This window comes from Sciurus carolinensis, chromosome X (assembly GCF_902686445.1).
Source record: "Sciurus carolinensis chromosome X, mSciCar1.2, whole genome shotgun sequence".
NCBI lineage: Eukaryota > Metazoa > Chordata > Mammalia > Rodentia > Sciuridae > Sciurus > Sciurus carolinensis.
Genome location: NC_062232.1, coordinates 100,205,563 through 100,228,456, shown reverse-complemented (window position 1 = coordinate 100,228,456; position 22,894 = coordinate 100,205,563). Strand labels below are relative to the sequence as shown.

At 40.0% G+C, this 22,894-nt stretch overlaps 1 protein-coding gene across 2 annotated transcripts in view; it reads left to right on the top strand.

Moving 5' to 3' along the window:
- Positions 1-22,894, top strand: part of Tmem255a (transmembrane protein 255A) — a 60,990-nt gene that overhangs the window by 33,651 nt on the left and 4,445 nt on the right. For both annotated transcript variants that reach the window (XM_047535860.1, XM_047535859.1), the window contains 2 exons: positions 8,175-8,337; positions 16,753-16,896. In XM_047535860.1, coding sequence (XP_047391816.1) covers positions 8,175-8,337; positions 16,753-16,896 — 307 coding nt within the window. The remainder of the gene's footprint in view (positions 1-8,174; positions 8,338-16,752; positions 16,897-22,894) is intronic.

Below are 22,894 nucleotides of genomic sequence, written 5' to 3'. Positions count from 1 at the left end.
TTATATATTCTGGATATCAACCCTTTCCAGATCTATGCATTGCAAATATTTTCTCCTACTCATGCATTGTATTTTCGCTCATTGATTGTTTCCTTAGTTGTGCAGAAGCCTTTTAGTTTGATGTTATCACATTTGTCTATTTTGCTTTCAATTCCTGTGATTTTGAGGTCTTGTCCAAAAAAAAAAAATCCTTGCATGTTCCAAGTCCTGAAGTAGTTCTCCTATTTCTCCTATGTTTTCTTCTAGTACTTTCATAGTTTTAGGTGTTACATGTAAGCCTTTAATACTTTTGGAGTTTATTTTTATCACTATTGAGAGATAGGGGTCTACCTTCATTCTTCTGCATTTGCATATCCAATTTACTTAGCACCATTTATCGAAAAGATTGTCTTTTTTTTTCAGTATGTGTTCTAAGCGCCTTAGTTGAAAATTAGTTGACTGTAGATGTGTGGGTTTGCTTCTAGGCTCTCTATTCTGTTCCTTTATTTTATTTTATTATTTTATTTTATTTTATTCAGGGGGAGTACTGGGGAATGAACTCAGGGGCATTCAACCACTGAGCCACATCCCCAGCCCTATTTTGTATTTTATTTAGAGTCAGGGTCTCGCTGAGTTGCTTGGTCCCTCACTAAGTTGCTGAGCCTGGCTTTAAACTCATGATCCTCCTGCCTCAGCTTCCTGAGCTGCTGGAATTACAGGCGTGCACCACCATGCCCAGCTGTGCACCCAGCTGTTCCATTAGTTTATGTGTCTGTTTTTATATCAATACATCTTATTTTGATTATTACAGCTTTGTAGCATATTTTGAAGTCATGTTTCATAATACCTCTTGCTTTGTTCTTTTTGGCCAATGTGGCTTTGGCTTTTTTAAAACAATATTTTTTGTGGTTTCATATAAATTTTAGAATTTCTTCTAGTTATGTGAAGAATGTCATTGGTATTTTGGTAAGGATTTCATTGAATTTGTAAATTGCTTTGGGTAGTATGGACATTTTAGTGATATTGATTATTTCAATCCAGGAACACAGGGTGTCTTTCCACTTTTTGTGTTCTCTTCAATTTCTTTCATCAATGTTTTTATACTTTTCATCATAGAGATCTTTCACATCTTTGGTTAAATTTATTCCTAGGTATTTTATTTTTTGTAGCTATTATAAATGAGATTGTTTTCTTGATTTCTATTTCAGATAAATTGTTATTGATATAGAGCAGTGTTGCTCATTTTTGTATCTAATTTTGTATCCTGTAACTTTGCTGAAATCATTATCAACTCTGATAATTTTTTCGGTGGAGGTTTTAGGGTTTTCTATGTATAAGATTGTGTCATCTGCAAACTGTGAGAATTTAACTTCTTTTCCAGTTTGGATGTCCTTTATTTCTTTCTGTTGCCTAATTGCTCTCTCTAGGATTTCTGGCACCATGTTGAATCAAAGTGGTAAAAATGGGCATCCTTGTCTTGTTCCAGATTTAAAGAGATCACTTTCAGCTTCTCCCCATTTAAGATAATCTTAGCCATTGGCTTATTATAAATGACCTTTATTAATTTGAGGTATGTTCTTCATATGCCTACATTTGTTCAGTGTTTTTATTATGAAGGATGTTGGATTTTATCAAATGCATTTCTGCATCAGCTGAGAAGACCATATGGTATTCGTCCTTTATTCTATTGAGTTGGTGTAGCATGTTTATTGATTCATGTATATTGAAACATCTTGCATCCCTGGGATGTATCCCACTTGATCATGGTGAATAATCTTTTTTTCATGTATGGTGCTAGGGATTGAGCCCAGGGCCTCACACATACTAGGCAAGTGCTTTACCACAGAGTTACATCCCTAGCCCATGAATAATCTTTTTAATGTTCTATTGGATTTGGCTTGCTAGTATTTTGTTGAAGATATGTCTATGTTCATCAAAGATATTGGTCTTTAGTTTTCTTTATATTTCATTGTGTCCTTGTTTGGTTTTGGTATGAGGATAATACTGACCTCATAGAGTGTTTCTGGAAAAATCCCTTCCTTGTCTATTTTTTTGGAATAATTTAAGGAGAATTGGTATTAGTTCTTTAAACTTTTGGTAGAATTCAGCAGTGAAATCATCTGGTCTTGGGCTTTTCTTTGATGGAAGGCTTTTTATTACTGATTCAAACTTGTTGTTTGTTATTGGTCTTTTTGGGTTTACTATTTCTTCCTAATTCTGTCTTGGTAAGATGTATGTGTCTAGGAATTTGTCCATTTTCCTAGATTATCAAATTTGTTGGTATATAATAGTTCATAATAATCTCTAATGATCTTTTGTATTTCTGTAGTGTCAGTTGTAATCCTCCCATTTCATCTATGATTTTTTTGAGTATTCTCTCCTTTTCTTAGCTTAGCGAAGGGTCTATCTTTTTTTACAAAATATTTTTTTAGTTGGCAATGGACCTTTCTTTTATTATTTATATGCAGTGCTGACAATCGAACCCAGTGGCTCACACATGCTAGGCAAGCGCTCTACCACTGAGCTACCCCAGTCCAAGGGTTTGTCTATCTTGTGGGAGAACCAGCTTTTTGTTTCATTGATCTTTTGTACTACTTTTCTAGACATTTCATTTATTTCTTCTCTGACCTTTATTATTTCTTTCCTTTTACTAATTGTGGGTTTAGTATGTTTGTTCTTGTTTTTAAGTTCCTTGAGATACAGTAGAAGATTGTTCATCTGAGAATTTTCTACTTTTTTGATGTGGGCATTGATTGCTATGAACTTCCCTTTTAGTACTGCTTTTGCTGTATTCAATAGGTTCCAGTATGTTGTGTTTCCATGTTCATTTATTTCAAGAAATTTTAAAATTTCATTCTTGATTTCTTCCTCGATCCATTGGTTGTTCAAAAGTAAATTTTTTAATTTCCATGTATTTTTATATTTTCCAAAACTCTTCTTATTATTGGTTTCTGGCTTTATTGCATTATGGTCAGAAAAAATAATAAATTTTTAAAAATTTCTTAAGACTTGTTTTGTGACCTATCATATAATCTATGCTGGAGAATGTACCACATGCTGATGAAAAAATGTGTATTTGGCAGCTGTTATGTAGCATGTTCACAGATGTCTATTAGGTCCATTTGGTTTAAGGTGCAATTTAACTCTGCTGTTTCTTTGTTGATCTTCTATTTGGATGATCTATCCATTGCTGAAAATAGGGTGTTAAAGTCCCCATCCATCAGTCTCTCTCTTCCTTTAGGTCTATTGATACTTGTTTTGTATATTTGGGTGCTCCAGTATTAGGTGCACACACGCACGTGTGTGTGTGTGTGTGTGTGTGTGTGTGTGTGTGTGTGATATTTCCTCTTGCCAAGTGGATCCCTTTGTCATTATATAATGATGCTTCTTGTCTGTCTTTACAACTTTTTATTTAAGGCCCACTTTATCTGATGTTAGTATGGCTTTTTTTGGCTTCCATTTGCATGGAATATCTTATTCCATCCCTTCACTTTTCAATCTATGTGTGTCCTTACAGGTGAAGAGAGTTTCTTATAAGCAACATGAAGTTATATCTTGTTTTTTTCCTTTCAGTCACTCTGTGTCTTTTAATTGGAGATTTAATCCATTTGTATTCAGGGTAATTATTGATATGCAAGGTCTTACCATAGCCATTATGTACCTTATCTTATAGTTTTGTTTTAGTTCCTTTTATTCTCTCTCTCTTATAGTATTTCTTAGTGGATAAGTAAATTACTATAGTAGTGTGTTTTGATTTCTTGCTTATTATTTTTAATTTGTCTACATAGAATTTTGCTTTGTGGTTATCATGAGACTTACAAAAACATCTTTGATTATAAGAAGCTATTTTGAAATGATAGCAACTTAACATGAGCATAAGGATAAGAACAGAATCAAATAAATGAACAATAAAACAAGATGGCTCATAAGAAAATTCTCCAGTTTTGTTTCATTCCTCCCCACATTTCGAATTTTTGATATCCCATTTTATGTCTGTCTATATTGTCTATTACTTAACATATTAATGTAATCATCATTTTTAATTGTTTTGATTTTTAGTTTACATGCTAAATATATGAATATCTTACGTACCATGCTCACAATATTAGAGCATTCTGAATTTGTATACTCTTACCAGTAAGTTTTATACATTCAGATGTTTTCTTCTTAATCATTTATGTCTCTTTCAGTTTGAAGAACTTCCTTTAGCATTTCTTGTAAGACAGGTCTAGTGGAGGTATATTCTCTCAGCTTTTGTTTGTCTGGGAAAGTTTTTATAAAACCCTACTTCCTTTCTGAAGGATAGCTTTACTGAGTACATTGTTCTTGGTTGACAGTTTTTTCCTTCAGCACTGTGAAAAAAATCTCCACTCTCTTCTGGTCTGTAAGGTTTTGACTAAGAAGTCTCCTGTCAGGAGAGTTGTGGCACCCCTGGGTTTGTTTTTTGTTTTTGTTTTTTTTTTTTCTCTTACATTCTTGAGAATCTTCTCTTTACCTTTCTTTCACCTGTGAGAGGAGCTTAATTGTAAGGCATCTTAGAATAGATTTGATTGAGTTAAATTTGACTGGCGACCTTTGATCTTCTTGAACCTGGATAGCTGGATATTTGTCTTCTTTTGTAGGTTAGGAAAGTTTGCCATTATTATTTCTTTTTTTCTTTGCAGTGCTATCCAGAGTCACATGCATGCTAGGAAAGCACTCTACCACTAAGCTACATCCCAGCCCCTGTATTATTTCTTTGAATAAACTCTCTACCCCTTTGGCCTTCTCAAGTGTTTCTTGAACCCCAGTAACTTGAATATTTTCTCTTTTTTATTGCTTCAGACTTTTCATAAGCTTTCTTCATTCCTCTTCATTCTTTTTTCTCCTTCAACTATGTATTTTCAAATAGCTTGCCTTTGAGCTCACTAATTCTTTCTTCTGTTTGATCTATCCTGCTATTGTTGACTTCCATTGCATTTTTAATTTTGCTGAATATATTTTTCAGATCAAGAATTTCTGCTTGAGGGCTGGGGTTGTGGCTCAGTGGCAGTGTGATTGCCTAGTGCATGTGAGACACTGGGTTCAATCCTCAGCACCACATAAATAAAATAAAGGTAAATAAATAAATTTAAAATAAATAAATAAATAAAATAAAGATATTTTGTCCATCTACAACTAAAAATATTTTTTAGAAAAAAAATTTCTGCTTGACATTTTTTTTTTTTTTGTGGAGCTGGGGATCGAACCCAGGACCTTATGCTTACAAGGCAAGCACTCTACCAACTGAGCTATATCCCCAGCCCTCTGCTTGACATTTTTAATTGAGTGCATTCTTTGCTCAGTTTCTCTGTTAGAGTATTGTAATGTTTCTTTGTGCTTTCTTCAAGCTCATTGAGATTCCTTAAAACAGCCGTTTAAAATTCTCTTGAGACTTTCCCCATACTGATTACTGCCTGGAAAGTTTCTGGCACCTTATTTTTGAGTATTAAGTGAGGTCCTGATTTCCTGAAAGCTCTTGATGCTCATTGGCATGTTACATCATCATCAGGTATTTATTTCAGTCTTCAAAATCCAGTTTCTTTGTGCCTCTCTTTTGAGAAATTCTAGGGCAGACTGCTTTTTTTTGAGCCTGTAGTCACTTCCACCATTTCAACACTAGATTATACCCAAGTCCAGATTTTTCAGGTCCACTATTGGTGCATTGTCACTGTTTCAGTACTAAAGGGAAGTCTAAGCCCAGGTTTGTCCCATATACTCTGTGGGTTTATTGTTCAGAAAGAAACAGAAGAGTACCTAGAGAGAGTAATCTGTCCTCACAAACCTCTCCCTGGAGCCAGAGTAGGTCCAGATGCCTCATCCAGAGTAATCGACTGATGGTCAGACACTGCAGGATTCTGCTCAGATCTAGGCAGTCACCATGGATGAAGCAGCCTCAGGCTCTTATGTCACACCTGTGGCCACCAAAGCCACCAAGCCGTGTCACACCTTGAACCCATGGGCCACCAAGACCAACAACACTGGTGTGGGACCAAGGTCCACACTTCCATGGGCTGTCTGTGGCAACCAGCCACAGGTGATATTGGGTGGAATAGAATTTCAGTTGTCTAGGGCCATGTGTCTTCCCCCAGCATTGGAGCTGTTCCAAAGGCTCCATCCACAAGCAGAGATGGGAATGGGGCCATTAGGATCTTCCCAGTGTTAGATTTTACCAGCTTAGCAGGAAGTTCTAGGGCAAAGTTGAAAGCAGGACTTTGACCACCTGAGGTGATGCTAAGTTGGGGTGTACTGAGTCTTATAGCTGCAAGGATCTTCCTAGTCTCAGGGATATAAGTATGCCCCACTGGGGCACAGGTCTCCGCCTGGTGCCAGGGCAATTCTAGAGCCCCATCTATGAGCACTGGCCTGGCAATAGCTGTGTTGTCTGAGGTTGGGGGATGAGTGTTGGAAACAGACTTTTGGCCCCCAAGGCTTATGTTAAGCTGGGTCACACCTGAGTCTCAGTCACAGAGGGCTGCACAGTCGTGTGAGGAGGGAGGTGTTCCTCAAGCCCACTCTAAGGCTGGAACTGATGCAACAGAAACTTGGGTCTGTCCAGCTAGTACACAGGTCTCTGCCTGATGCCAGAGCTGATCTACAGCTCTTTCTCTGGGCTCTGGCCTGTGAGCTGTGGCCTGCATAAGGGGACCTCAGTTTCTATTGGGTGCTTAGCCTTATCCCAGTGGGTCTGGCATCGGGCTCTAAGACAAAGTCTTTAACTAGCTTTTGTGCCCCATTCCCCAGAAGGTGAAATTCTGCTCTCTGATGTGCCTCCAGTGATTAGGGGAGGGATAGTGGAAGTAGTCTCTGTCACCTGGCCTAACACAGTTCCAAAGTCTCAATTCATGAGTATTTCCTTGGCAGTAAGTGGGTCGTGGGGCTCTGCCCATCACTGAGTTTCACCATGGTGTACCTAATACTGGGTTTCAAGTCCACAGCCCAGACTTAATTCTCTCTTCCTTCCCCAAGTGGAAGGTGTCTCTCTCCATGCTGGGCTGCTTGGAGGTAGGGAGGGATGATACAGGAAATCTTCCCTTCCTGCATTCTTGCATGCATCTTCTAATTGTGTTATACTAAAAGCAGGCACTATGGTCTCTCACATGATTTCTTTAGCTCTTATGCTGGTAGTTTAGTTCATGAATAACTGCTTCACTTGTCTGTGAAGAGAGATCACAGGAGGATCTTATTCAGCAGCCATCTTCTTCCATCTCCCCATTTTAAAATATTTCAATCTGCGGTTGGTTGAATCTGCACATGCAGGACCTGCATTAACTGTACATTCCCACTTAATGTAAGGGTTTCAACATATGAATTTGGTTCATAGCAGGCAATGTGAGTGAGAGTGGGCTGGATGATGGGGTGTCTTTGGAAAGAGTAGGCGGGGGAAACCTTTCCAAGGACGTGATACTCAGGGTTTAGAGCAGCAACTGGTTTTGGGACATTGTTTTGTTTGTTTGGTGGGACTTTTGTTGTTGTTGTTTCATTTTGAGAGGGGAAGAATTGAAGTCTTTGAAGTTTCAGTTGGATCCCAGCTTTACCACTTATGACTTGGGCAAATTCCTTAACCTCTGTGTGCTTCACGTTCTTTGTCCACAAAATGGGAATAGTAACAGTACCTGCCTCACAGAATACCATAAGGATTTGCAGCACTGTCCAGTAGACCTTTCTGTGATGATAGGAATGTTCTGAAATCTGTGCTCTCCAATACAGCAACCACTAGCCACATGTGGCTATGGAGCATTTGAAATGTGACTAATGAGACTGAGCAACTGAACTCTAAATTTGACTTAATTTACATTTAAATAGACACATGTGGCTAGTGGCTGAAATATTGGAAAGCACAGATTTAATGAATTCACACATCTAAAATGCTTAGCCCTGTACCTTGTATATAACAAGAATCAATAAATGCTCTCCAGGATAGGGTTAGTGATGGTTACAAGTATTTATCTGGCAGATAAGAGGGTTTTTTCTGTTTGATTGTTTAGATAAACAGCAATTACACCTTGCTTTATTACAGTGTCTTGCTCCCCAAGTGCATGGCTATGATGTCCTTTGCAATAGCTCCCCACCTGCCCACTTGTATTTTGCTGAGCTACATGGTAGCCAAATCCCTGGGGGGATAGATAGTCTGTCCCCAGGGGTACTGACTATGTAATGTGTTCCTCCCTTTGCAGCAGGGTGGAGATCACTGGTGGGTACTATGAATACATCGATGTCAGCAGCTGCCAGGATATCATCCACCTCTACCACCTGCTCTGGTCTGCTACCATCCTCAATATTGTCGGCCTGTTCCTGGGCATCATCACTGCCGCGGTCCTTGGAGGCTTTAAGGACATGGTAAGGAAGGAAGTGACTTTCCATTTCCCAGGGGTTTCTGTTGGGTGTAGGGAGCACAAGGCTAGGCAATGGAGACCCATATTTTTTTAAATGTATATTTTTTAGTTGTAGATGGACACAATATCTTTATTTTTGTGTTTATTTTTTATGTGGTGCTGAGGATCAAACCCAGTGCCTCACACTTGCAAGGCAAGCACTTCACCACTGAGCTACAACCCCAGCTCAAGACCCATATTTTGAAGGGAGCAATCAGAAGCAATTGTTTCAAGGGTGTAGCTGCCTTCAAACATCTCAAGTTGAAGCAGTGTCATGAGTCTGCAAATATTTCTTGTTAACATGAATTACCTGTGTTCTTGATGCATATCTTGGGAATGGGATGGGAGTAGGGTGGCATGTTTTCAGTTCTTCCATTCATACAGGTTATGTAAACACTCAGTCATACCACTCCCTGACATTTTCAGGAGAAAGCTTGGTTACTTTTCCCCTTAACAACTTTTGGTAGAGAAGGAAGGGAAGAAGGTTTTTAGCTGTAGGTAAGATTAATACCAATCTCCCCCTCTCCGGGAATTTCACCCTGGAGTTTCTCCAGAAAAAGCATCTAGGCTCCTTTTGCATTTGAAGAGCCAACCCCCAGCTAAGATGCTTGCCCAGTCTTGCCTTTAACCTCAACCTCAGTCTACCCACATTCCCATTCCTCTCTTCCAAATCTTTTCCATATATTTATGTGTATCTGCAAAGGCACACCAGAATTCAGCACACAGTATGCACTCTGTGACGGTAGGTTTCCTCCCTTCTTTGCTTTTAAAGCATTTCTAAGCATTTATTTGCTAATTTGATAAGCCTTCATCTCTCATTATGGACATGATCATTTTGAGCTCTCAACCTGGCTTCATATTACAATCATCCAATGTGCTTAAAAAGAAAAACCCCAAACAGAAAAACCCAGATGCCTGGGCCTCTTCTCCAGAGATTATTAATGATTTAACTGGTCTAAACTGAAGCCTAGGCATCAGTGATTTTTTTTAAAAAAACTCCACAGGTGATTCTGATCTGTGGCCAGGGTTGAGCACCACTTTTTTAAAGGAATGTTCCACGTGTGCTTAGAGAATTATTTTGTGCCTAAAAGGGGTTTGCTTTGTCCCCAGAAAGGAGATAGGCAGCCTTTAGGCCCATGCCTGCTTCTGCCCCTTTTCAGGTTCCCCCAGGCAGTGGAACCTGAAAGGCAGTTTGTAACTTGATCCCACACTGTCAAAAGGATGGGTGATGGAAAATGAAAGGAGGGGTAGGATAAGGGGGAAAAAAAAACCTCTAGGTTTGAATAGCAAGTCCCCAGCAGGACTGGACTGACTGGAAATACTGAGCATCCCTGCTGGTGACCCTGTGTCAAAAGAAATCCTTTCCTGCCCACCTTCAGTCTGTCTTTCTCTTTTTTTCTTTCCCTCTCTCGTGCACACATTTCTCAATCACACTCCCCTCCCCTCCCTACAGAAAGCTGAAGCACTAACATAGGTGGTGCCCTAGGAAGGAGAAGGATTTCCTGTAAGTTTGGGCCTGAGGGAGCTTTTAGGTGAGAGAGCTGCAGGAAATCTTTCTGGGTTGAGGCTTCTTTTAGAGAAAATAATTCCCTTTGAGACTTTCCACAATGGGCAAGTGGAAGGACTGGAAGAGAAACTTCGTAGTTGGTAGTTGAGGAGATTAGGACCTCAGGACAGGTAGGAGTTCCCTGATTTGTTCCTAATGCTTTCAGGCCTGGGTGGCAGGGCCATCATGATGCACAAATGGAGTAGGTGGTGGCTACTTGGTAGGCTCTGTGGTGTTCCTGCAAGATGTCCCCTCTGCAGTTTTATGCTTTAAAAGTAATAGTGCAGAAAATTCCACCACTTTTGGAAAACGGGCATTGTCCTCTTTTTCTTTGTCCACTTTTAAAATGCATGTATTCAAAAAAGGAAAAAGGCTAATATGCTACAGATATGTTAATAGCTTGTTCTGCTAACGTCTCTGTGTGAAGGTTTGGATAAGATCTTTTTCCATGGTGACAGAGGGGTTGGAATTTGAAGGCAAAGGGTGCCTGGGGAAGACAACTTTTCTTCAAGAAATTTCTGGAAGTTGGAAAGAAGGAAGGCTTGAGAAGGTGGTGCTATAAGACATACAGTTTTGCCTAGCTTTTGGCCTTAACTTCAGACCCATTATTCCTTATTGTGCCCTTTAAAAGATGGAGGAGGAAATCACAAACATAAAATCAATCACTTTGAAGTGTACAGTTTAGTGGCAATATATTCACAGTGTCATGTCATGCAATCATCACATCTGTTTAGTTCCAGAACTTTTCATTACCTGAAACCTGTATTCATTAAACTGTTACTCCCTGTTCCAGAAGCTACTAATCTGCTTTCTGTCCCTATGGCCTCACCTATTCTGGATCTTTCTTTTCTTTTCTTTTTTGTGTGTGGTACTAGGGATTGAACTGAGGGCCTTACACATACTAGGCAAGCACTCTACCACTGAGCTACATCTCCCACCCTTTTTTTTATTTTGTTGAGACAGGGTCTCACTAAGTTGCCCAGGACAGCTGTAACTTGCAGCCCTCTTGTTTCAGCCTCCCAAGTCGCTGGGGTTACAGGCACGTGCCACCACAACCAGCCCTATTCTGTGTATTTCATAAAAATTGAATCATACACTATGTGAATTTCTGTGTCTGGCTCCGTTCACTTATAACTTTTAGGATTCCTCTACCTTGCAGCATATATCAGTGTTTCATTTCTTTTTATGACTGAGTGATGATTCCATTGTATGCGTATACCACATTTTGTTTCTTTTTATCTGTTGTGGGACATTTGAATTGTTTCCACCTTTTGGCTATTGGGAATGTGCTGTTATGAACATTCATATAAAAGGATTTGTTGGAATACATGTTTCCAGTTCTTTTTTGGCATAAACCTAGAGCTGGAATTGCTTGGTTGTATAGTAATTTTATATTTAACTTTTAGGGGAACAGCCAAACTGTTTCCCTCAACAGCTATATCATTTTACATTCCTACCAACAGTGTATAAGGGTTTCAATTTCTCCACATCCTCACTGATAATTTCCTCTTAATTGTAGCCATTCTGGTGAGTGCAAAGTGGTACCACATTGTAGATTTGATTTGCTTTTCCCCAATGACCAATGGGTATCTTATGTGCTTGTGGGCGATTTGTAATCTTCTTTGGAGAAATAACTATTTAAGTTATTTGCCCATTTTTTTTAATTGAGCATTTGTCTTTTTTGTTGTTGAGTTGTAAAAATTCTTTAATGTATTGTGGATATTAGAACTTTATTGGATATGTGATTTGAAAATATGTTCTTCCATTCTATGGGCTGTCTTTTCACTTTATCAGTAATATCCTTTTATGCACAAAAGTTTTAAAATTTTATCTATTTTTGTTGTTGCTTGTGCTTTTGTTGTCATATTTAAGAATCCATTGCAAAACCCAAGGGCATGAAGAATTTTCTCTACGTTTTCTTCTAAAAATTTTACAGTTTCAGCACTTAAATGTAGATTTTTAAAATTTTTTTTGTTTGTTTTTTTTAGATATATATGACAGTGGTGTATCCTGACATGTCATACATACATGGAGTATAACTTATCCTAATTAGGATCCCATTCTTGTGGTTGTACATGATGTGGAGTTTCATGGGTCATGTATTCATATAGAAACATAGGAAAGTTATGTCCAGTACATTCTATTGTCTTTCTTAATCCCATCTCCCTCCCATCCCTTTATTCCCCTTTGTCTGATTGAGTGAACTTCTATTCTTCCCTCTCTCCTGCCCCCTTATTGTGTGTTAACATTCATATATCAGAGATAACATTTGGCTTTTGGTTTTTTGGGATTGACTTATTTCACTTAGCATGATAGTCTCCAGTTCCATCCATTTGCCAGCAAATGCCATCATTTCATTCCTCTATGGCTGAGTAATATTCCATTGTGTATATGTACCATATTTTCTTTATGCATTCATCTATTGAAGGGCACCTAGGTTGGTTCCACAGCTTAGCTATTGTGAGTTGAGCTGCTATAAACATTGATGTGTTATCTCTGTAGTATGCTGATTTGAAGTCCTTTGGGTATAGACCAAGGAGTGGAATAACTGAGTCAAATGGTGGTTCCATTCCAGGTTTTCTGAGGAATCTCCATACTGCTTTCCAGAGGGGTTGCACCCATTTGCAGTCCCACCAGCAATGTATGAGTTACATGTAGATTTTTGATTTAATGTTTATTGTTGCCGTCCGCAGCAACAATCCCACGGATATTTGTTACCGCCTGCAGCAACAATTGTGCAGGTATTTATTGGAGGTGGAATGGAAATAAACTACTTCTATTTCTGTATTGCTTCCTTGCTTGCTTGCTTTTTTAGAGGAAGAGAGGCTTCTTTGAGAGGAAGAGAGACTTTGCTTAGAGGAAGAGAGACTTTGCTTTTAGAGGAAGTTTTTAGCGAAAGACAGGCTTGCTACGCTTATCAGAGATCTATTTCTTCTTAGAATTCTGCTTCTTCTTAGAGGTGTGTCCCGCATCCTGTGAACTAGGTGCTATCTATCTGAGGTGCTTCTTAGTGGTGCGTCCTGCATACTGCAATCTGTGATCTATGACCTAGAGGTGTGTTCTCAGTTCTCCACTCTACGATCTGCCATCTGCCTTCTGCCTGCTGCCTTCTGCTTGCTGCTTACTGCTGCTGCTTTCTGCTTGCTGCTGCTTCCTCTTACTGCTAGCTGCTTCTTCTTGCCTTCTGCCTACTGCCCGCTTATATTCCCTCCAGGAGGCAGAGGGCGGGGCCACACCAGTTGAGATCAGGCGAGGAGCCAGCTGCCCTATCACGGCAAAGGTTAAAACGAGCAGGCCCGAGCAGGAGCACTCGGGAACACCTGTGCACCCGTTGTGTGCGTGGACTCACTTGAATACGGCCAATAATAAAGCACCTGAGTGTGTCTATGTTAACCAACTTCCTCACCGCCAATGTGATCAAAACAACTTCTGGCTGGCTGCCAGGCGCCATCTTGGCGTAGTCCGCATGGCATAGCCCCCAACAGTTTATATCTGGTGTGAGGTAGGGGCTTAATTTCACTCTATTGCATGTAGATATTCAGTTGTCCCAGTACATTTTTTCAAGAAACCGTTCTTTCCCAATTTTGGTTCTTTAGCCCCCTTGTCAAAAATCACTTAATTGCAGATATAGAGGTTTATCTCCAAACTGTTAATTTCAGTGTTATCTTTGACCTAGAGAAGAAAAATAAATTTGTTGATAGTCTGTCCTGATAAATGCAGTAGTGGCCCTAAACTTTCTAAAAGTATATTTGCACATTTACTTTTTTTGATCTTCATTATTACTCTCATGAGGTAAGTATTACTGTCCCCATTTAACAGTCGAGGAAACGTTCCAAGAAGGGTCAAATCACTTTCCCAGAGCTAAATAGCAGAACTGGGACTGGAGCCCAGATCTGTCAGATGCCAGAGACTTTGCTCTTTCTACTCCATCCCTGCTGCCCCTAACATTTGGTTAGCCCTTTCTGGTTCTACAAGTGTTGTAACAGACATTACCTCTTTTGTTTAGTTGCTTTAATTTAAAAAAATAAAAGTGACTTGTTTCCAACTGTTGGGAGCTTCTTTAACAGTAAGGGTTGAGAGGGAGGGAAATACCAAGTACTATCAAATGACAAGCCTGAAAACACTGTCAAGGACCAGTAGAGAAAAATGGAAGATGAAAGTAAAGATCAGGGGAGACAATACTTGATCTACAGCATGAGTAAACACTAGTGGGGGTATAAGATGGGGCCACCAAAGAGGGACTATTACTTCGATCACTTTACTAAAACAAGAACATAAGGTACAAAGCCCTAGAACACTAATCAGGTGAGCCTAAATAAAATCCTTGGCCTAGGTCCAAAGGTCATTAGTGACTGTGTGTCTTCTCCCTGAGTAGAGTGTCCTGTGGTCACACAGGGAGGTCCAGGGGTGCTGGATGATGGAAGTCATTTCCAGGGAGTAAAAACAAAACCAAAGGCTGTGAGCTGGCAGCCTTCAATAGAAGCTGCTAGGAGCCACCATTTCCAGAACTGTGGAATCCTGAAAAGAAAAAGGATGTCTTCATTCCCTGACCAGAGGTGAAAAGGATCATTAAAAAATGTTTGATGAAGTATATGTTGACTAAAGATATGCAGACTTAAGATGAATCATTAAAAAGTGAATATATCTTGTCATTTTTTCTACTAACATATGTCTCTGGTTTGGAGTAAACTAATGACGAATAAAAGTAGCAGTCTTTCCAAAGTCCACAATCATTGTCTCAGAATTGACTCGGTTTTGTGTAGGCAAGATTGCTTTCACCATTCCCTGTGCTACCTAGTAACCTTTTGTTTTACTGGAACTCAGAATGCTGCTGATCAATAATGAGGGTCTCACAACTTGAGCCCAAGAATTTTAACAAATACACACACACAGAGACTCTTATATGTGCACACAAATAGAGACAGAGCCCAAATCTGTTGTAAAATCAGAATTACTGATTTAAAATAGAGCCAAACCATTCTTTGGGGCCATCTCTTTTGCCTCATACCTGCCCTGTTCTTTATGTTCCCCTTCGCCTCACTCCCTCTTCTTCTTTCTCTCTTGTTGTCCTGTCCATTTTCTCTACATCTCATTCCATTTTCCTCTTGTGTTTCTTTCTCTATAAAAGTTTCTTTTCAAATATGATCTTGGACCCTTAGCCTCACTGAACACACACTTTTATAGATATAGTTGATGTTGTGGGATTTCTTTCCATAGTTGGGCTTAGTTTATTTGGATAAAAGAGCTAGTTTCATTCTGTAAGAGTTGTGAGGGAGTTTATGATGGACTGAAGATCAAGGGAACATGATTTCTGGTACTTCCCCCAGGGGTAGAATTTTCTTCTTAGAATTCTGGTGGAGAGATAAGGGCATTTCTAAGTGCTGTTCGTCTATAAAGCAAGCCAACCCTTGGATTGGTCAAGATCTCACACACTAGAGAGTCTGACAATCATTTCTCTGTTTGTCTGTGAGCTGCATTGTAATGACTGAGGTCTGCAGCTCTTCAAACTTCCTAGAGATGTAAACAATAACTCACTGCAAGGAAGAGAGCAGTAGAGCTGTGTTGAAACTTGCTGTAAGGAAGTTTCCCCTGCCAACACCCTCACAGTTGCCTGTGCCACTGCCAAAGCCGACCCACATATTTTCACTACTTGAGTGGAAGCTTCTGCTTTCTGCTAAAGTGCTGTAGACTTGTTCCAGAAAGAAGACACGTTGATCTTTTCAGATAGCTCTCGATTATCCGCATGAATGAAGAAGGAGTCAATGACATGGAAGATGGAAAAATCATTTACCCCACATCTTGACCCATGTGGTCCAAAGTACAATCCTACTTGGGAACTAATGAGCAGTAGTAACTTCCTTTAGATATTCTGTGGCCCTATGGAGAGCAGGGACTCCATCCTGAACATGATCGCTTTAAACCCTTGAAAACTTGAAGGGCTACATATAGCATCAGCTTGTAAAAATGATAAATTTTCTTTCTGTGCTGTTTTGTTTTCAAAAAAAAAAAAAAAAGGATCAATATACTCTGCCTGGTCTTTCTTGGCTTCTGTATACTGCTAGCCATGCAGGGCTGAAGAGAAATTAATATCCTTCATGTCTGCAGGAGAGCTCCTTAGTAAGGTTGGAATTTACAAGAATCCTTGCAACTTATACAAGCTCTTGTGATTGAATGCATTCTGTCACACCAAGAGCAGTAGCCTGTTCAGCCTTGTCTATTTAACATTTGACATTTTGAGTCTTTTTCTTTTTAAATCCTTGTTTTTAAACATCACATAAATAATTTCAATATTTCATAGGTTTGAAATTTTCAAATTAAAAAGTTGCAGGAAGGGCTGGGGATGTAGCTCAGCAGTAGAGTGCTTGCCTAGCATGTGTGAAGCCCTGAGTTTAATACCCAGCACTGCCAAAAAAAAAGTGGGGGAAAATGACCCGATGCATACTAGTTGTAAAAACTTTGTCATTTGTGGTGGAAAGTTAAGAACCCCAATTCTCCTCCCAATATTACTCCCCTCCTCAGAGATAACCATAGTCAATGGTTTGTTGTGAAGCTTTCCAGATTGATTTCTTTGCATTAATAAATATGCATACATTTACAACTGTGAATCTTTTTAAACATAAACTGGAATCATTCTGTATTAATGTATCACAGTGACTTTTTTTTAAAAAATCAACAATATGCCTTGGAAATTTTTCTCTGTCACTAAATATAGGTCTATCTCATTGCCTATCAACAGCTACATGGTATTCCATGGTATAGATGTACCCCAGTTTATTTAACCATTTTCCTAGTGAAGAACACTTATGTTGTTTCTAATTTTGTGTTTTTCTACAGAATCCTACTCTCCCGGCACTGAACTGTTCTGTTGAAAATGCCCATCCGACTGTTTCTTACTATGCTCGTCCCCAGGTGGCATCGTACAATACCTACTACCATAGCCCTCCCCACCTGCCACCTTATTCTGCTTATGACTTTCAGGTATGTTTGCAGAGAAAAAGAACTCTCTATTTCCCTTGTTCTTGCTCAGGCTATCTTGTTCTTTCCCCAAATTCATTTGTAGAACCCTCCCATTGTCTTCATAATATATGTGAGGTAGCCAGACTCTATCCGTGATTGCCTTTAGCAACCTGTGGGTACCAGTGACTAGAATAAGGGCTACATGGGCAGGCCATGATGGAGAGATGGGCGGGTGGAAGTAGCACAAGAGGGGAAGAAACAGAGATGGAAGAAAATGGATAGGACCCAGGTGTCCCAAATCATCTTGAACTATACCCTTTTTCAGACTTCCTAAGACTACATAGAGAAAATATTTTTACAATACCCATCTCCTTTTGTGCTGTATTATCACATAGGTCAGAAATACTGTTACCAAATTTGCACTTTCCCTTTTCCTTTTGAGCTCAGACCTAAGTGCAGAAAAACAACCAACAAAGACAATTAAAAGGGACTCATTGTGTGCAGACCACTGAACTGGGCACTTTATGGAAACAAACAAAGTGGTCCTTTAGGCATGTATAGTGGTTGTGTTCATCAGCTTTACTCCACTATGACAAAACACCTGAGATAAACAACTTAAGAGGAGAAAAGGTTTATTTTGACTCACAGTTTCAAAGTTACAGTTCATGGCCATTTGGCCCTGTTGCTTTGAGCCTGTGGCAGCACCACACATCAAGGCAGAAGTGTGTGATGAAAGAGGTCTGTTCATCTCATGGTGACCAGGAAGCAAAGAGAGAGATAGGAAGGGGCCAGGGTCCAAATATCCCCATTCACTATCCCAGTTACCTAACTTCCTTTACTAGGTCCCATCTCCTAAGGCTTTAACTATATCCCAATAACACCACAGGCTTGGAACCAAGTCTTCAATACATGGGCTTTGGGGGGCCCTTCACATCAGAGCAGTAATTCTAAGCCTTCTACCATAGAAGAGTGGGGCTACACTACAACCTGGTTAATTCAAAATTCAGGGACCATAGAAAAACCTTTTAAGAGATAGAAATAATGAATTTGCCTCTGTTGAGTAAGAGCCTATGAATGCCCCAAGGGGCCATAAAACATGATTGTTTGCAGGATGCTTCCAGTTAAGAGCCAGTTTGGCAATACAAAGCCCTCAGGCAACCTAGTTTCAGCTTCAGTTTAACAAAACAATTAAAACTTAAATACCCTATTTAGTTGAGTAAAGTATGATTGCATTTGGTTTAGATCCTGTTTGGAGAGGTCTAAGGTTTTATAATACAACGATAATACATATAGTATGAACATGGATTTGTTCACTCCTATAAAAGACAGTACTAGTACAAGAAGGTATCCATTAAAGCTTAGAAAAACGAACGTTAGAATTTGTTTTAAAGTCTACTGTGTACTGAGATAGAAAACTCGGGTAGCTTGTTATAGACTGGAAAATGCAAATATGCTCAAGAAGGGACAGATAAGTGCAGTACTGACAGAGGTAGGAAGTTACCCTTTAAGAGAATTCGGGTATGTTGACTTACACAAGGAGGATCATCATTCTCTTGGGGTCCCTATAATAAAACCATTTTGGGATGGGGGCCACAAATGGGTCTATTCCACCTTCATTTTTATATCAAAGTAAATTACATTGATTTTTAGGAATTTACACTTTATAATGAACCCCTTAAGTAGGGACAATAATATCTCTGGTGATGGTTCTCAGAAACTCTAAGATAGGAAAACCCTCTTTGGGGTATAGAGCCATGTCTCCATCAATCATTTGTCACTCAAACATTACCCCAGGAATGAAAATGAGATTGACAGTGTCAGTGAGGACTTGGGCTTTGGGTTGCGGTTCATTCAGTGCTTACTCTGTGTTCCCATGTGCTAGGAACTGTGCTAGGAGCTGTGGATATAGTGGTTGAATAACAGTCCCTGAGTTAGGAGATCTGCCTAGGGACTTAGGAATGGGAGGGTCAGGGGATAGCAGTGGTGGCTAAAAAGTAAACTATTACTCAGAGTGCTAGAGAAACAGGGTACCTAATCCAGAGAAGGGATCCAGATTTAGCCACCTAGTACAAATTTACACTCTGGGTTTATAACAGAAACCAAAAGGACTCTAGAAGCCTCTACTTCTTAATAACAGTTACTATTCATTGAGCATTTACCATGTACCAAACCTTGTACTTAATAATTTAACATATGTCATCATGCAGTCATTTAGTTCTTTGAGGAAAGTACCTTTGTCATTGCCATTTTTTAAGATATGATTGAATCATGGAGAGGTTAAGTGACTTCCCCAAAGTGATAGAGGTGGATAAGTGGAGGGCAAGGATTTATATCTAGGGCTGTTCAGTTCTGGAGATGCACTTGAGAGATTCTTTGAAGAAGCTGTGAATCCGAGTGCCTATCCACCTTTTCCCCAGTTAATTTAAAGATATTTATACTTTTTACTGGTTTAAACTGTGGATTTCCTAAATCATGACCTCAGAAAGGGTCTCTTTACTCATTCTTATTAAATCATTAAATTGGTCTTCCCTGAAAAGGGGTTCCCTCCCTTCATGCATTCCCCAGTTCAGGGGCTCCTTGAAAACTTCTTATACAACTTCCCAATCTTGGCTTAAACTCAAGCTGTCTTTTGTATACTTTATAGTTGTATGATGTTGGTCTTCAGGGGGATTTTTTTGTTGTTGTTGATGGACCTTTATTTTATTTATTGATATGCTGTGCTGAGAATCTAACCCAGTATCTCAAAACATGCTAGGCAAGTGCTCTACCACTGAGCTACAACCCCAGCCCTGTTTGTTCTTTTTAGATGTATGTGACAGTAGAGTGTATTTTGACATATTATACGTACATGGAGTATAATTTATCCTAATTAGGATCCCATTCTTGTGGTTGTACATGATGTGGAGTTTCGCTCATCGTGTATTCATGTATGAACATAGGAAAGTGATGTCCAATTCATTCTACTGCCTTTCCTACTCCCATCCCACAAGGGATTTTTATTAGAGCACTAGAGTTATAGTAGTTGTGTTCTTCTTGACAAAGTCGTGTATGCACGGAATTCAGTTTCAGTTCATGTCCCTCCCCTTCTCTCCTCCCCTCCTTCCTGGTATTCTCCTTCCTCTACTCTACTGATCTTCTTTTTGCTCATTTACTTACTTATTTTTGATTGGCTCTTTCTATGTATACATAAAAACGAAATCCCCTGTGGTATATTTATAAATGCATATAGTCTTTTTAAAATTCATTCTGCATTTCCTCCAAGGGAAATGTTTTTAAGTGATTTGTCTCCCTCTAGAACTTAGTATTTGCATAGAGTTTTTCTTTTGTTCACCAAGGTCCATATTATAAGGTCATATTATAAGTTCATGGGAGGAAATACTACCCTTTACCCAAGAAAGCCAACGGGTCAGGGAACATCTGCTTATATTCTCAGATGAATGAAAAGCAGTCAGCAAATGCACACCAGCTCTGACGACAAAACCACCAGAAACACAAACTTGCCCCCAAAAGTCCAGAACTCCCCCATGCTCTTCTCTGATTGAAAAATGACCCAAGAGCTTGCCAGAAAATTGACCTTCTTGATTTTATTCTGAATGACTTCCCCATTTTTGTAATTTCCAAATAGAACTGTTTCTGTGACTGTGGGTTTGGTGATTTCTATTTCCTTTTTACTCTGAGGCCAATAGGAGGATGAGGAAAAAGATGCCTCCGAGTCATGCCCTTATTGCATAGCTGTCCTGTTAGGGAGCTTGGGAAATGTTTCTTGTGGTTAGACCTGAGCAAAGACTTGGTTCCGATCACCTGCCCTGAGGAAGTTTCGAGTATTGAGCATGGAGAAACAGAACTTTTCCAAACATGGCACTCCACAGTGTCCTTGCTTATAATGAACTTCCCGTACTCCATAGCAAGAAGGACAGAAGCTGAGGCTACTTTTACCTCCCTGCTCATTTCCCTGCCACTCATTTCCCCACTACCCTTCAGCTTTAGTCAAGTAGTCCAATATATGTATAGTGTATTAAGCATCAGTTTCTATTTCCTCTGGGAAATTAAACCCAGTGTGACTCTATATAAACCCCTGAAAGTGCCCAGTCATACTTCCAAGTTCGGCATACTGGACCAGTTCCTTGACATTAACCATGGACTGGTCCCTTCCACTTGGTGAATTGGCAAGTGTGAGTTTAAAAGCCAGCCTATGCAGAATGCAAACACCTCTACTCATGCTCTTTATTAAGCACATGCAGGTACATTATGTTTCACCTCAGTCACTAAAATGACTCATTATAAATTGGGCCCATTTAATAAAAGAATTGCTTTAATTCTGGGGGACGCAGTTTATGGCACAGGTTGCTGAGTGCCTCAGAAAGCTGTTGATGCTGTCACTCAACTTTCTCATTTTTCTTCGCCCTGCCAAGTTTTTCCTTTCTTTTCTTGCTTTCCCCCTGTTCCTCTCCTCCATTTGCTTCATCTTCCTTTCAGCCACTCTTCTCTCCATCTCCCCAGCCTTTGCTCTCCAGGGCAGAACAGAGAGGGAATGTAAAAAATCAAGAAATCCTGGATTTTATCCTTAGGGCACAGTTTCTCTAGCTAGTGATTGTCACCAGCCAGCTCCAGGGCTCTTTTTGGAGTCACTGCTCCACAGTGCTCCTGAAGAGAGATGCATACCTTCACAGAAATGTATATTGATCTTGAAGAACGTGGGCCATCCATCAGGCAGAGAGGAGGCAGGCTATGGTGGGAGAGGTGGGAGAGGAGAACCATGCATGTTCCTGAAGGGTGGTGTCCCTCTTAGCACCATCACAATAAGTCATCCATGCCTCCAAGAAGGGACTCAAAAAGCTAGAGGTGACTTAAGCCCAGCAGTAGGCTGCTTAGATGCTCCTCATGCTTCATGGTGTGTGAAGATTCAAAGCTCTAATGTCAGACTCTCAGGCAGGAACCAAAACGCCAGGCCAGCTCCCTAGCTGCAACAAAGCCAGCTCTTTCCCAAGGTGCTTGCCTGTTGCTAGGAAACCACTCACTGGCACTGTGGTCCTCCACCCCCCCACCAAGCCCCAAGGGTGTGTGGACTACAGCCAGTTAGCTACCTAGCTTTGCCAGGAACCCTTCAATTTTATCCTTAAGACTCCCAATTTTATCTTCAAAGGGAAGTGAGAATCACCTCCCCTCCTTTCCCCCATAATACTACCCAACTATGAAACTGAGAAGTGAAAACCCAAGGGCTGTTGTACCACCCCCTTTTATTATCAAAGTGTTCAACTGCCACCCATGGCAGCTGCTGCCCACAGAAGCCTTTTAATGCCTCTCAGGACAGAACTGCCTTTAGCTCTACTGCAGGAAACTTGCTCCTCCCTTCTGTGGTTGGGAACACCTTAAACTGGCCTGTTGCCTCTCCCCATCCCTGTAGAGGGATTTAGAAGGGCAGAGTGCCACATGCCTGGACACAGTTTCTTTGCCCCTGGGGTGGGGGTTGCTTTCTTTTCTGGTTAAGAGGAGAGAGTTCTTAATTGAGGAAAGAAAGAGAAAGAGAGACTTTGGGGAAATGCAGAGTGGAAAATTAGGAAATCGCTATATAGTCATGTAACTCCATAATGTTTCAGCAATGACAGAATGCAATATAGCAGTGGTCCCATAAGATTATATCACCTAGTGTCATTGTAGCCATCTTAGTTTGTACAGATAGACTCTGATGCTTACACGTGATGAAATTGCCTAATGATGCATTTCTGTGAACATATCCCTGATGCTGAGTGACACATCCCTGTACTGATGTTTTAACAAAGGGTATTTTTTTGGAGGGAGGAAAAAGACTGAGTTTTTAAAAATTATTCATTTATTTTTTACAGACTGCATTTAGATTCATTGTATACAAATGGGGTACGTCATTTCGTTTCTATGGTTGTGCACAATGTAGAGTCACACCATTCATGTAATCATACGTGTACATAGGGTAATGATGTCTGCCTCAGTCCACCGTCTTTCATACCCCGCCCCTCCCCCTCTCAGGTTTTAGGAAGGCTTC